Raw genomic sequence first — 15,882 nt, forward strand, 5'->3', positions numbered from 1 at the left:
GCATTAACATTCGTTTTCGTCGATCGGATCACAAGTGGACGACGTCAATACCAGGTGTAAACGGTGTTCAAAACGTTTTGAACGCGTCCACTTTCGACCACTTTCAACCACATCCAGAGGTAGTCGAAACCACTTTCGATCGGATCGCTTTGGAGTTTCGGAACGCATATGTGGTTGAATGCGTTCGAACAGCCACACGCGATCGCCTTCTATGTCCATTTATCTAATCTGAGGTATTAAACACAAGTTTTACGTCTTTTTTAGACTTCTGGCGTGAACTTAGGTGAACAGCGCTATTTTTAGTCTTTCATTGATAAAACTAAAGCAGCTGATCTCTGTAGTTTCGTTTTGAAAGCGTGAAAGTTGCGAGATTCAATTTCATTAATTGCGCTGAAAATTCAGAGAAAGCTCAAACATACACACGTACAAAACTCTGTGCAGCATGTTTACTTGCTAAACAAGCAGTGGACTCCGACATAATATTAGTTTGCGTCCATATAAACTCATAATTCCTCCCGCTCGCGTTTGAATGACAGCAGAGAGATTCGCCCACCGTCTCACGGACCGTCCGCTCACAGTATTCAGGACAGAAGTGGTCGAAAGTGGACAAAAGAGACGGATTTAAATACCAGGTGTTAACGTAATGTGTCTCTCTCGTCCACTTGTGATCCGATCAATGAAAACACATCTTAATACCAAGTGTAAACAGCCCCATTGTCATATTAAGAACACTGTCATTGCTGCTGTCATCCTTTGGACGTCGTCGCTGAACTTTTTTTAACAGCGATCAGCTGTAAAATGTTTTGGTCCTGCTTGATTTTCGTTGACTTCGAGTAAAATAATGGAAACGTTTTTCATAAGATCCCCTGGGGTCGATGTGTTAGCATGACAGAAGCTTGATATTGTCGTGTGAAAACAAGCAACAGCCGGCATTTTTCCTTCGCCCGAGTGCCTCACATGTAAATTCTTAGATTTTGATTTCTTACGTTTCTTCTCCGCCACAGAAAACCACCAAAGGTTTATTAATGCCATCAAAATTACTATTTTGTTTTTGTTTGTTTGTTGAACACGAAGTACAAAGTAGATGAGGAAAACTAGGATTATGTGTGTATTCAACGCGCCGCCATTGATGTTTACAAATGCATGGAATGGTGCGCTGTGATTGGTTAAGCGGATTTATTGCATCCTGCAGAAAAGGAGGGCTGGCGTTTGTCAGATTTTGGATAAAAAAAGTGAGAAAAGATGACAGAATAACACAGCGGATATCGGATTTTGCGTAAAATGAAGAATTTACTTTTTAATACTGACCTGATACTGATTTTGAAAAATGGCGTTTATTGCGTTTTGGAACCAAACTCTTGAATAGTTTAAGTTTATTAAAAGTTAAGTTTAGTTAAAGTTTATTACATGCATATTGTACCAAAGATGCTGTTGGGTTTTGTCAGCACAGATAAGAAGAACCAGTGTAGACTCGATTTTAATATTATTGTGTATTTTCAGTCTGCAGTATTGCTTGTCTATCTCTGCGACTGTCACAATGGCTCACAGTGATGTGTACAGTATTTTACTGAGTCAGTGTAATTGTGGAGCTAAAGCTGAATATGTTTTGCATCTATCAGCTGTTTGTTTCTGTCTCACCAGTTAGAGAAACAGATGGATGATCTGTTGCTAAGATACTTGAGGAAATGAAATCATATTGCTGATGTATGTAATGTTTTAAGAGGCCTGTCTTTGACACATAATTTCATCTTCACCGTTTTCATCAATCTTTTGGATTGAAGTCAGCATAAAACTGCATTCAGAATAATGTGACATACATAAAAGATAAATTTAGCTTGAGACCTTTCAGAATTGATTGAAGAAGTGAGTATTTTGTGAGGTTGCTAAAAGAATGCTTAACTAGCTATTTAAAGGGATAGTTCACCAAAAAATTTTTCATTCATGTTGTTCTAAATCTGTATGAATTTTCAAAAGAAGATATTTTGATAAATGATGATAAGCACACAGCTGATTGTAACCATTGACTTCCATAGTAGGAAAAACAAATACGTTGGAATTCAATGGGTACCATCAACTGTGTGCTTACCATCATTTAGCAAAATATCTTTTTGATCATTTATCACAATACTTCCATAATATTTTTCCTACTACACTGTCAAAAATAAAGGTATATAGCTGTCACTGGGGCAGTACCCTTTAAAAAAAGTCCTAATATGTACCATTTAGGGACACATATGTATCTTTGAACTGCCAATATGTACCTTTGAAGTACTAATATGCACTTTTTAGGTACAAAGGTGTACCTTTTTGAAAGGGTACTGTCCCAGTGACAACTTTTGTACCTTTATTTCTGAGAGTGTATGGAAGTCAATGGTTACAGTCAGCTGCGTACCATCATTTATCAAAATATTTTCTTTTGTGTTCATCAAAATAAAAAAACTGATATAGGTTTAGAACAACATGAGGATGAGTAAATGATGACAAAATATTCATTTTTAGGTGAAATATCCCTTTAACTGATCAGTGGATGTTTGGTAATTTTCAGATGATCCCTAACTGTTTATTAGACGTCTATTAGACTCAACAGTGGTTCAGTCGAAGCCGGTGACTTCTCTTCCGAGGAGCGTTAGTGTTGCTCATCATGTCAAAATATGTGTTCGGTGCGTTATGTGAACCTATATTCATCATGCGTCATGTCAAAATACGTGCCTGCTTCACACGCGTCGAAAGGGTTTATGATAAAAGAGACGCTCACGTTCACAAAATACTTGCAAGACACTAATTTAACACTAAACTCGGATTACACATGAAATTAAGCGAGTATCTGGCAAACGCAAGCGTATCTTTTATCATAAACCCTTTAGGGTGCGTCTACAGCAGACATGTATTTTGACATGATGCGTGATGCATATGTTCACATGACGCGCCGAACACATATTTTGACATGATGAGCCACACACATGATGGGCTACATACACGGCCGCCACTGCAGTGGATTATAACAATGTATGTTTTCAATTTGAGTAATTTTAATTAAATATTGTGTGTTTGTTGTATCACTTGCAGTATATTATGTATCAACATTTATTATTTAGCTATTACAACAACAAACATATAGGCATTAACCCATGAAACCCAGGTAACAATAACAAGTTTGAGAAGTGGGGGAAAATGATTAAGTTTTGATCGAAAATTTGGATTTAAAATCACAGTTGAATCATTTTATTAGAAAAAAGATAAAGTCAGTTTTTGTTAAATGTGGAGGTTATGATTTCTGTCATGTAAGATTTGACCTACATCAGTGTGTGTTTGACAAAATCAGAGAGAAGTGGTCGTCTCTTATATGTATTAGATAGAGACAGGGGAATATTTCTGTCTGTCTCTCTCCGTCTGTGAGATGTTGTCTTGCCAGTGGGCTATAGAGTCAGATCATTATTTTGGATCATAACAGGCCTGTCGGACGGCCTGAACTTGAGGGAGGAACGATGCTAGCAGCTACTCTTCATGTGTCGAACCCTCGCCCAATCTCTCTTGTATCGGGCAAATTTTTTGTGGCGTTACACTAGCGATAACTAAGATTCTTCAGAGAACAAGACTGATAGAGAGAACGAGAGAGAAGGAGAGATAGAAAGAGACATGTGGACCGCTTGTTTTTACCTTCTCACTCTCTAGAACTGATACATCGACTGTGTTTTGTCATTTAAGGGCCCATATTGTGCAAAATCCACTTCTACAAAGTGTTTGGACATAAATGTGTGTCCAACAACAACCCTATAATGAAAAAATCCACCCTATACTTCTTTTTTAATCCTCATTAAACCAAGGTCCAAAACAAGTCTCATTAGACATGCAGTTTTGATTCTCTTGTCAATGTGATGTCACACAAACAAGCCCCGCCCACTGCCACTGACTGGTTAATTTTCCCCCAAAGCTTTTCTAAATGTGCACATTGTAGGGTTAATGCGGCTAAAGATACTACTCTCTCGGACTGTATTAACAGGAATCACATCTATTTTTAACCAATAGTGTTCAATGTCTGTTGGTAAGGGAGTGAGGAGCTCATTTGCATTTAAAGGCACACACATAAAAACAGCGCTTTTTGCTCCCGCCCAAATAGGTGCATTTTGGACATGCTATAAGAAATTATCTGTGGGGTATTTTAAGTTGAAACTTCACAGACACATTCTAGGCACACCCCAGACTTATATTACCTTATAAAAATGGGAATGATGTGTGACCTTGCAAAGGGCGATCAAAACCAAGGAAGTGTTTTATGCATACTACGTTATGTTATATTTAACAACAGCAGTTTTTGGTGACTCTTTTCTAATGTGAGGTTTGGTGTATTCAAGATTAAATGACACAGGTGTTGTGAGGTTGGCTGAGGAATCATTTGAGTTTTTTGATTCAGTTTAAAGAATCATTAGTTGAATCGCTAGTGCTGATTCAGTGAGTGAATAAGTGCCATAGTAGTTTCTCCACTGTATATGTATAAAAAAAACTGTGCGTTGGGCAAAAACTAATGCAGGGTTAGTTGTAACACGGACTGTTAACATTGTTGCACAAGGTTGAGCATTTTGTATTTCCGGTATTTTTTCACGCTGCCAAAATAAGATCTCCTGCAAATAATTGGAAATGTATAATGTTTTTCCAGAGAGTTATTGATGAACGAGTGTTTTGGTGGCATGCAAGTAAATTTTTTCATCATATGTTTTATTTCGGTTTCTAAGTTGGGTGTGTAAGATACCAAATCCATTGCAATGTCATATTAATCAGTGTCTTGTTGACTAAAACATAGCATCGTTTTGAAATCTGTACGCAGCTCTTAGAAACTTTTTTGGTGGGCTTGAAAATATTTTCACCCAGCGGTGTTAATTGTAACGCTGTGTTATAACTAACCCCTCAGCAATAGCGATATGAAAACCGTTAATGTTAGCGTAATTCTTGCCGTTGTTATAAATAGGCTACACATGAATGATTGCTGGCTGCCAACTAAATAAATGTTCCTGTCTTATTAAAAATCGTGTGTCAAATTTCTTTAATATTGATTGAATATGGTCACGTCAAAGATTGAAATCATAATGAAATGAATGGCTAAAATCAGACTTTGATGCTCATTATCTCAGAATATGATTTTGAAACTGTAGTATGATTATTACAGACTGGGTCACATATAAAAAAAATGTTTTGTCATAATTGTGCTGCTTTTTCTCACATATTTAGACATTTGTATCCATTTATAATTGAACTATTGTTAGAAAAGGGCTGGATGAATGAATACAGTGTGGATAGCTGTCTATTATAGACAGATATATAAACAATATCCACTTCAAGTATATAAACAAAATAGTATTGAATATTTGCCTGCTAACTTCATTTTTAGCAAGTGTTACAACTAACCCCCTGCCTGTTACAATTAACCCCACCTATGGGGAGAGTTGTAACGTTTGCACTTCTGTCACATTTGGTGTAATTGTCCAAGAATGGTAAGTACTAGAAACAAACTTCAAATGTTCATTTGTAACAGAGATGTGTGTGTTGCTTGTCTAAGCAAACTTTTAATTAATCAAACTCAAATATTTTTTGAATGATTGAGCCAAAACCAAAAAGTGTTAGGTTGTGCCCCGCTCTCCACTATAGGATTGCAAACCAACATTAAAAGGGAAGCCATTCAAATATTGGTAGTGAAAATAATTTTGCTTACAGTATTGCATTATATTTTTAATACAAGAACAGACTTTTCATTTCTGAACTTCTTTTTAAAGAGATTGTGGCATCTAAATCATGCATCTGCGTTTCAGTCTGTTTTCTGCAGCGAGAAACTGTAAACATCCCTTCTCATCATTTAGTTACTATTCAGGCCGTGTGCTGCTGTTTATGATGTTTATATCCATCTTTATGCAGATTACACTGCAGACGCTGCGCACAAACCCAAATGCACAGATGCACTACTGCATCTACACCTCTCTTACTACGCTCTGAGAGAAGAATAGCACCATCTGGACTTTTGGGAAATTACGAAAAAACTGAAAGGGGCAAAAACCCCTGGCAAGATTTACCCCAAAGCGAGAGAAAGAGAGAGAGACAGAGAGAGTTTGGCAATCTGCTGTTGTCTGGCTGGATCAGAAAGCACTCCAGCCTTAAGCTTTATACTGACGGGCTCCAACAAGCACATAAGATCCAGCCAAACGACTTGACTGTTGCCCCTCGGGCCCCGTTGAGTCCCCTCCAGCAAAACATACACCCCAAATCGTACTGTTTTTTAATCCTTCATTTATTCAATATTTATGGATTTATTTGTTTACTTATTATTGTGCATTCTTAAAAATAAAGGTCCCCAAAGATTTTTTTGTCTGTATGTATATTTGCAGCACAAAATGTTTTTTGTAGTGAAAAATGGTTCTTATAAAAATCGTTCTTTTATGGCATTGAAATGAAGAAACCTTATTGGGGACATTTATTAATTTATGTCTATTAAGATCACTAGCCCTAAGAATTGAACTTTTTCTTTGAACTTGTAACTTTGGCAAGGCAGGTTCCTTTATATGCCACATTTCATACTCAAAAAAATCAAAAACAAAAACAATAGATATTTCAAAACGTTCACTTTTCTAATTATAGTTTGCCTAAAATCTTAGCATTTCAATTCATCTGTGTATTTGTTTGGGTATCTAAAGTATTAATTCTCCATTCGGTTTGGTGTTTTCAGTCTTTGGACTTTGCAGGCGGCCTGAATCTGTTTTATCTCCAGTCTTTGTCTCGTGGTTTATGGAAAATGACTTTGCTGAAATTTAAATGACTCTTTCATTACGGTTGTCAAGATTCATCTCCTTTGTGTTGTGCTGGTATGAGAAGTTATGCAAATAAAGTCATTTTACATCTTGTACAGTCAAGTTAGAGTAAGTCCAATTTTCCAGGAGAGGTTTAGTACTGAGATCATCATAAATTGAAGGTGAAAATGTTTTGTGGGTCAAAGGTCACGTTGGCATTTAGTCTGATGTTGTTTTCTCTGTTTTACAACATTGCTAATGTGCTTCATGTGAAAATAAAATGAGCCCAATCCCTTTTACACATACAGGGCCCTATTTTAACGATCTGAAACGCAAGTGCGAAGCGCAAAGCGCAAGTGACTTTGTGGGCGGATCTTGGGCGCTGTTGCTATTTTCCCGGCGGGAGAAATAACTCTTGCGCCGGGCGCAAATCAATAAGGGGTTGGTCTGAAGTAGGTTCATTATTCATAGGTGTGGTTTGGGCGTAACGTCAAATAAACCAATCAGAATGTCATCCAACATTCCCTTTAAATGCAAGTGCGCAAGTTCCATGGCGGGTTGCTATTATTATGACGGATTTACCAGGCGTACGCCAGGAGCGGATTACAGCCGAGGAGACCGACGTTCTTGTAAGAACAGTCAAAGACAGAGAAGTTGTTTTGTATGGGGATAGGAGAAACCCGCCCAAATCAGCGTCGGTTAAACAGGCGTGAGAGGAAATAGCCACAATTGTCTCATCAGCTGGCATCCCCAGGACGTTGCGCCAAGCGCTACAATGATGTCAGGAGACGGGGGAATCCCAAGCTTGCCAGCATAAATCGGGCACGCCGTGTAACGGGAGGTGGATCTGCCTACACATGACCTGACGCCAGCAGAGGACATTGCTGCGTCCACCCTCACCGCTGAAAGGGTTTGGGGGCTTTGAAATCGGACCCAAGAAACGCAAGCAAGGTCAAACCCCAAAGTACTCTTACAAATCAAGTTCATATACATTAAGGTTTCTTATGAAAATATTTTAATCGTTATTTGCATGAGAATTTTTTAACGCAGCCACACAATAAATAAAAACTATCACCACAATGCTCACCACTATGATCCCCTTTATCTCATGTGTTAATATTTTTTATTGTAAAAATTTATGATTTGCAAAAATAACTGTTGCATCTGTGTAGATTAGATAAGCAAAGTGTGTGCGCGTTGTGCACGCTATACATTATGGTCAAGCATGCGCCCTTAAAATAGCATAATGAACAACGCGCAACGCGCCACTGACTTTAAACTTTTTTTTTCTGGTCAGTGGCGCAATTGTTTTTTGAAACTGCAAAATAGCATCAGGGATGGTTTGCGCCGGAACACGCCTCCTTTTTGCGCTGAACCGCCCAGGGAGCGCAAGTTCATTCCCTAGTTTGCCGACGTGCGTCTGTGGAGGGAAAAACCCGCTGTGCGCCGGTGCAAAATACGAATGATACATGCGTCACTGACAAAGTCAATTGCGCTGGGTGCAAGATAGGGCCTACAGTCTTTACTGGTAAATTACTGGTAAATTGCAGTTAACAGGTCATGTGTGAACAGAACCTTTCTGGTAAATTAGTGCTGCCAATTTACCAGTAAGAGATGTTGTAAGATGACCAATAATTAAATATATGAAACGGATTACTGGCATTAGAATGGACGACGTCAGAACACGCTGACAGCTTTGGGCCAATCATAATGTTTTGATACAGATGACGCAAATAGATGGTAAGCTGTTTTAAACAACTTTGGTGAAGAAATGTGGAGGGGGTAACATTTAAATGTGTCATCTGTATCAAAACATTATGATTGGCCTGAAGGTCTCCATCGCATTCTAACATCGCATTCGAAAATACACTTAATAATTTTGCATGTCTTGTGTTTAGGACTTTCATCTGCTTTACGAGGAGGCGAGGTATTACCAGCTCACACCCATGATCAAGGAGCTGGAGAGATGGAAGCAAGAACGAGAGCAAAGACGTCTATCGCAGCCGTGTGATTGTCTGGTGGTCCGTGTGACCCCTGACCTCGGTGAGAGAATCGCCCTCAGCGGTGAGAAGATCCTCATCGAGGAGATCTTTCCTGAGACCGGCGACGTCATGTGTAACTCCGTCAACGCCGGCTGGAATCAAGATCCTACCCACGTCATCCGTTTTCCACTGAACGGATACTGCAGGCTGAACTCAGTGCAGGTTTGTGTACAGGATCCACAAACAGCTGTGGTGCAAAGAATATTAACAAGCCTTAAATAGGTTTTATCGACTGTTAATGTTAGACTAAGCATCACCTGTGCTGTTTACAGATGAGAAAATATTAATTGACAGGTTTGTCTTAACGAAAATAAACCAATTTTGCCAGGGGTCTTGGCTAACAGACGGGGGCTTGGAAAAGGACTCATGCGAGACTGTTTGAGTTTTCTCGGGTCCGTTCGGCAAATAAACATTTATTTTAAATTACCCAAGGTCGCTACCGAGGCACATGTGAAACTTTTATACCGGAACCCGCTCGGGTCTCGGATCGGACCTCGGGTTTTCTAAGTGGACCGGTGAAGACCTCTACATCAGATGCATCTGAAATGAGTCTCATGTGTTTTATAGGGGAACGCTTTGTGTGGTGACAGTATGAGAAGAACTATGAAGAGCTTCATTAAAGGCGGGGTGCATGATTTTTGAAAAGCACTTTGGAAAAGGGAGTCGGGCCGAGTACCATAACACACTTGTAGCCAATCAGCAGCAAGGGGCATGTCTACTAACCTAATAGTTGCCTGGGTTGCGTATGTGTGGGGCGGGTCTATCAAAAGAAGGTTGTATTGGGGTAGGGCCGTGTTTGTTTAGGTGATTTCAAATGTTAACATTGGCTTTCAGAGATCATGCACCCCACCTTTAAACTAAAACCGTTATTTGTACAAACATTTTTTGCCCATCTTTTTTACTTGTTAAATGCATTGTGCAATATTCACTATATGTTATACATTTTTAGTTATCGTAGCATTACAAGACTTAACCTATATGTGAACTGATAGCAGAAAACACATGACAGTGACATCACACACACATGCACCTGGCCACACCTCCTCACATTTCATGGAGAGAGAGAGAGAGAGAGAGAGAGAGAGAGAGAGAGAGAGAGAGAGAGAGAGAGAGAGAGAGAGAGAGAGAGAGAGAGAGAGAGAGAGAGAGAGAGAGAGAGAGAGAGAGAGAGAGAGAGAGAGAGAGAGAGAGAGAGAGACAGTTTCCCATGAGCTACAAAAATATGTGTAGACACATTTGTTAATTCCTGAAAAAAACTGAGAGAGCAGACGAAAAGAGCGGCTAGAAAATGATATGCATAATTTACACGATTCCCCTTTTAAAAACCCAAGTTCTTCCTTAAAAAAAAGACTCCAATGTAACTGAGCCCAGAGCGGTTGAAATACATGTGTTGCATTTTTTAATACCGTACTTACACTTTATCAAACAGCCTCAACCCCTGTATTCTTTTTTTATAGATTTCTAAATGTCTTACAATATAATTAATTGGCTGCATCAACTAACACAACATTTCCCTTCTGTGTTTCCTGCAGAAGTTTGGACCCTATGAGTTTTTTTTTTCCTTTTTTTTTGTTCTTGATGTCTGTTTCTTAAAAAGCTAGATACTTTCTGTGAGCGGATGAAGCTGGATTTTATTTTACAAAAAAGCTTATCTCTCCCTGCACATGATATGTTAGGTCAATGTTAGATATCTTAAATGTCAGTATAATGTGGCTGTCTATCATATGATTTCATGATGATAATTTTAGTATAATCCAGCGCAGAGCTTGTGTCCTATTCTCATCCCTTAAAAAACCATCAAAGGATCTGGTGCTCCTTATACATTTACATTATAAAGTATACATTGTTTTCAGTAAGTGTGCCCATACGTCAAAAAAATATGTTTTTAAATATAACTTTAAATACATTTCAAAAGGCCAGAAATATATGTACTGAAAAATGTTTTTTTCACCAATATATTTTTTAGTGAATTTTGTATATTTTAAAATATATTTTAAAAATAAATACACTTTGAAAAATTTACATTCACATTGCATTGGAAGAAACAAAACAGGTTTAAAAGATAAAAATTAAATATATTTTCAATATCACAAATATATTTATGGGGCGGTTTCCCGGACAAGGATTAGACTAGTCCTGAATTAAAATAAATGTAAGAGCTGTCCAAACTGAAAACAACTTGCACTGACATATCTTAAAATACATCAGTGCTCTTTGTTTTGCCTCAAAATGCACACAAGTAATGTTTTTAGTAAGGTATGTTTGTTAAAACTAGTTATATTTTCTAATTAAACTAAGACCTGGCTTAAGCTATTCCCTGTCCGGGAAACCACCCCATAATTGTATATTTTATACTTATATATTTTATACTCTTACTTTATACAATTAATACTTATACTTTATACATTTTATAAAAACTTTTATATTATGGCCAGCAAAAGAAGATATTTTTGGCCATATGGGTTGTCAAATTAGAAATGTATTTGTTGCCCCTGAAATACATATGAAAAATATGTTAATATATGAAGGTTAAAACTTAATATATTTACTTTCTACAAAATGTATTTAGCATACATTTCATATATTTGGCCAAAGAAATGTGTTTTTTTTGCCATATGGGTGATCACTAGGTTTGAACCCATGACCTTACACTGCAAAAAATGACTTTCTTACTTAGCTTTCAGGACAATTTTCTAATTTTTTTAAATTAAGATGCATTATCTTGATGAGCAAAATTACAAAAGAAAATAATTCTAATTTTTAAACAACAAATATACAGTTTAAGTGAATTTGTATTTAAAACAAGCAAAAAAAAAAAAACTGTCAAAGGGGTGAGAAAAAAAATCTTGAAATAAGTTTACTTTTTCTTAAACACTTACACACTGCAAAAAAAATATTTTCAAGAAAAAATGTCTTAGTATTTTTGTCTTGTTTTCAGTAAAAATATCTAAAAAGTCTTAAATTAAGATGATTTTTCTTGATGAGCAAAATGACCCAAGAAAATAAGTCTAGTTTTCAGACCAAAAATATCAAATTTAAGTAATATTGTGCATAAAACAAGCTAATTTTTCTTGATTTTTTCTTGAATTTAGTGTTTAAGAATAATGTTCAAGATTTTTTTGCTTTCCCCCATTGGCAGATTTTTTTTGCTTGTTTTATGCACAAAATCACTTAAATTTGATATTTGTTGTCTAAAAACTAGACTTATTTTCTTGTGTTGTTTCATCAAGAAAAAGCATCTTAATTTAAGAATTTGTAGATATTTTTACTGAAAAAAAGACAAAAATACTAAGATTTTTTTTCTTGAAAAAAGTTTTTGCAGTGTAATTAAAAAAATCTCTCACTACATTGGCAGATTTGTTTGCTTGATTTAAGCACAAATTCACTTAAATTTGATATTTAAGTGAATTTAGTACTATGTAAGAAAGTAATTTTTGCGGTATATTTGCTGTTAATGAAATGCTCTGCCACTGAGTTATACAGTAACACATCATTTGTTTTAGAAATAGCCTACCTCTTTGCATCAAAAAGTGTTAAAAGTGTGCACATTTAAAGATTTTATATCTAAAAGGTTTTTACAGGCTGTTGTATTATTGTAGTTTAGTTTTGTGACCGGATGGGTGGAGGCTCCTGCAGGTGTAGGGTGTGTTTCTTTCAGAAGACCTGATGAACCGACTCATTACTCTGTGTGAAGAACACAGTAATCCCGCTTCACTATACAACACAATACAACACAACTGTGATCTTATTACTGACTGTAGCCGTCACTGCAGGCGTCTAACCACACCTCACACATGAGCCTTTATACACCCTGAAGAGGTTTTGTGGTGAGATTTAGGTGTGCGTGTGTAATATCTATATATCATAAACAGAGATTTAAAGATGTTGTTGTTGGTCAGTTAACCTTCAAAACTAATGTTTATGAACAGTCTAATAGATTTGTTCAGACCTCCCATGTGTTGTTGTGAAAAAAAATTGAGATTTCTTTTTCGAATGAGTCTTGTTTAGCTTGAGAAAGTGAGAGAAGAATTGAAAGCACCTGCCTGGAGAGAGACAAAGAGAGATTGAATGAGTCTTTAGTGAGATTTCAGGCATTGAGGAAGGTGGCAGCTGAGCGGATGAGAACTGGTTGAAAAAGGCAAAAACATTTGGTCAACACCTCACACACACACACACACACTGTGTAAAAGCTGAGTTGTCTGACTCAGTCCATATCTCACAGTGATGGAGAGCCTGAATCAACACCGACGTCGTTGAACTTCCATCAAATTGATAGATGTTGTGCCACGGAGAGAGAGAGAGAAAGAGACACGAGATAGAGCAGGTTACACACACGTTGTGTTTCTGCCGTTGTAGTTTCTCCAGTAAAGTGCATTAACTGTGAGTACAGATATGATTTGTGATGATTTATGAGACTCAGTCCTGCATTTAAATGCTGTGCATGATGCTAAATGATGGCTATATTCATCATCTGATGTTTGTATGATTATGATGGACAGTGACTTCTGATGTAAACATGCAGCAGTGAAACTTTCAGCTGAAGTTGTGAGCAGATGGCTGATCTCAGAACAGATTATTCACTGACTGAAGTCTAAATGAGTTGTTGTGTAGAGTTAACTGTGATTGAGCTTGGTGTATTTTGTGTGTGTGTCTATCTGGTCCTGATGAAGTTAAAGTCCCTATGAAAGACGAACGCTTGTTCTCTAATCGTCTTTGCCAGTAGTGACACAGACTCCTGCTGTATGTGAGATGCTCCTGTGAGATTTTCTTTAATCTTTCGCTGTTAGTGTCATGTATCTGAGGTTTGGAAACGTGAACAGCAGGAATATATGGGAAGGTTGGGGTGGAATGATTAATTGACCGCTTCATGTTCATACCCCTCTGGGGCTATTACAGACGTGATCAAACACACTTCTAATGTGTGACTTATACTGGGTTTGGGTGTGTAGTGTGTGTTCAGCTCAACAGAGGGTGTTTGCCTGACAGGAGGTGTTGTTAAGTTTGTTTTGGCTGATGGAAGGTGCAGCTTTATTAATGGAGGGTGTGTGTGACAGGAGTTGTAGAGTGTGAATTTGTGTAATTGCTTGTGATATGTGAAGAGTTCAGATGCAGAACCCTCTACGTGCATCAGACATGTTTTCCTGCACTGCAAAAAATGATTTTCAAGAAAAAAATTCTTAGTATTTTTTGTCTTGTTTTCAGTAAAAAAATCTGCCAATGGGATAAGCAAATTTTCCTTGCATTTTTCTTAAATTTAGTGTTTAGGAAAAATTTTAAAGATTTTGTTGCTTACCCCATTGGCAGATTTTTTTGCTTGTTTTATGCACCAAATCAGTTAAATTTGATATTTTTGGTCTAAAAACTAGACTTATTTTCTTGGGTTGTTTTGCTCATCAAGAAAAAGCATCTTAAATTAAGAATTTGTAGATATTTTTACTGAAAACAAGACAAAAATACTAAGAACATTTTTTCTTGAAAATCATTTTTTGCAGTGTGTAAAGGTTAATTTAACATTTACAAGACCATGGAACACAAAACCAAGGGTACATTTTTGGAAATTGAGATTTATATATCATCTGAAAGATGAATAAATAAGCTTTGCAAAGAAACAGTCGGCTCCTCTTCTTTGTTTATGGACGTGATGTAATCACCCAAAGACGAACTGACGTTTGTCAAACTTTTTTCCGGGAAAACCGACCCTACAGCTCAAATTATAAATCATTATTAGGAGCTTACCATTGTGAATTGGGGCAAGTTAAGGAGACAGTTTTAAACACCGACTTTTTGTCTACATATTCAATAACTGATTATTAAAGGGATACTCCACTTTTTTTCAAAATATGCTCATTTTCCAGCTCCTCTAGAGTTAAGCATTTGATTTTTACCATTTTGGAATCCATTCAGCTGATCTTCGGGTCTGGCGCTAGCACTTTTAGCATAGCTTAGCATAATCGATTGAATCTGATTAGACCATTAGCATCATGCTAAAAAATAACCAAAGAGTTCCGATATTTTTCCTATTAAGCAGATATGGCTAGGACTATACTCTCATTCTGGCGTAATAATCAAGGACTTTGCTGCTGTAACATGGCTGCAGCCGGCGCAATGATATTACACAGTGCCCGAAAATAGTCCCCTTAGTAACTTTCATTAGCAGGGGACTATTTTCTGGGACTGCGTAATATCAATCAGATTAAATGAATTATGCTAAACTATGCTAAAAGTGGCAGCGGCAGAGCCGGACATCGGCTGAATGGATTCCAAAATGGTAAAAATAAAAAAGCTAGGCGTGTAAGACACAATTCGCCTCATTTGCGCGTCTAGTTCACTCGAATGACGCAAATTGAGCATTGCCGCGGGAAACGCGCGATTTGAAAAAATTTAACTTTGCCGGAAAAATGTGCCACATTAACCAATCAGGAGCTTGCTCTTGTAGTGACGTGATTACAGGAAGCGAGCGGAGTCGCAGAAGTACCCCCAAGACGTGAATTTCCACGTGAATGTCTCAATGACCAGAATTTCATGTGTGAATGAAGCAAGTAAACTCAAAATGTTCAAGCGGCAAACTACACGTGGTAGACGCGAATTTGACGCCTTAAATGCGGCTGGTGTGAACCCACAGTAAGTGGACTTTGCTGAAAAATGTTCGTGGCATTTAGCAGATTCTGCCAACAAAGCAGTATTTCTGAAGACCGGGATTAAGCGGATTTGAAGTAAAGGTATTCGATGAGCGTATAATACACGCAAAGAGCATTCGGTCAATATCACACTGCAAAAAAATGACTTTCCTACTTAGTATTTTTGTCTTGTTTTCAGTAAAAATATCTTAAATTAAGATGCATTTTCTTGATGAGCAAAATGACCTAGGAAAATAAGTCTAGTTTTTAGACAAAAAAATAAAAACTTTAAGTAAATTAGTACTTAAAACAAGTTAAAAAAAAATCTGCCAATGAAATAATAAATATTTTCTTAAAATAAGTTTACTTTTTTTCATAAACACTTAACTCAAGAAAAAGTTTCTTATTCTATTGGCAGATTTTTTTGCTTGTTTTAAGCACTAATTTACTTAA

The 15,882-nt window shown here is 37.1% G+C and overlaps 2 protein-coding genes across 4 annotated transcripts in view; one reads left to right on the forward strand and one right to left on the reverse strand.

Moving 5' to 3' along the window:
• LOC135773828 (BTB/POZ domain-containing protein kctd15) overlaps nucleotides 1–15,882 on the forward strand; it is a 29,255-nt gene that overhangs the window by 11,077 nt on the left and 2,296 nt on the right. For all 3 annotated transcript variants that reach the window (XM_065283677.2, XM_065283676.1, XM_065283675.2), the window contains one exon: nucleotides 8,669–8,974. In XM_065283677.2, coding sequence (XP_065139749.1) covers nucleotides 8,669–8,974 — 306 coding nt within the window. The remainder of the gene's footprint in view (nucleotides 1–8,668; nucleotides 8,975–15,882) is intronic.
• The window catches only part of LOC135773826 (transcription initiation factor TFIID subunit 4), a 131,298-nt gene that overhangs the window by 3,762 nt on the left and 111,654 nt on the right, over nucleotides 1–15,882 (reverse strand). The window lies entirely within an intron of this gene.

The sequence above is a fragment of the Paramisgurnus dabryanus genome, chromosome 9 (assembly GCF_030506205.2).
Source record: "Paramisgurnus dabryanus chromosome 9, PD_genome_1.1, whole genome shotgun sequence".
In the NCBI taxonomy this organism is placed as follows: domain Eukaryota; kingdom Metazoa; phylum Chordata; class Actinopteri; order Cypriniformes; family Cobitidae; genus Paramisgurnus; species Paramisgurnus dabryanus.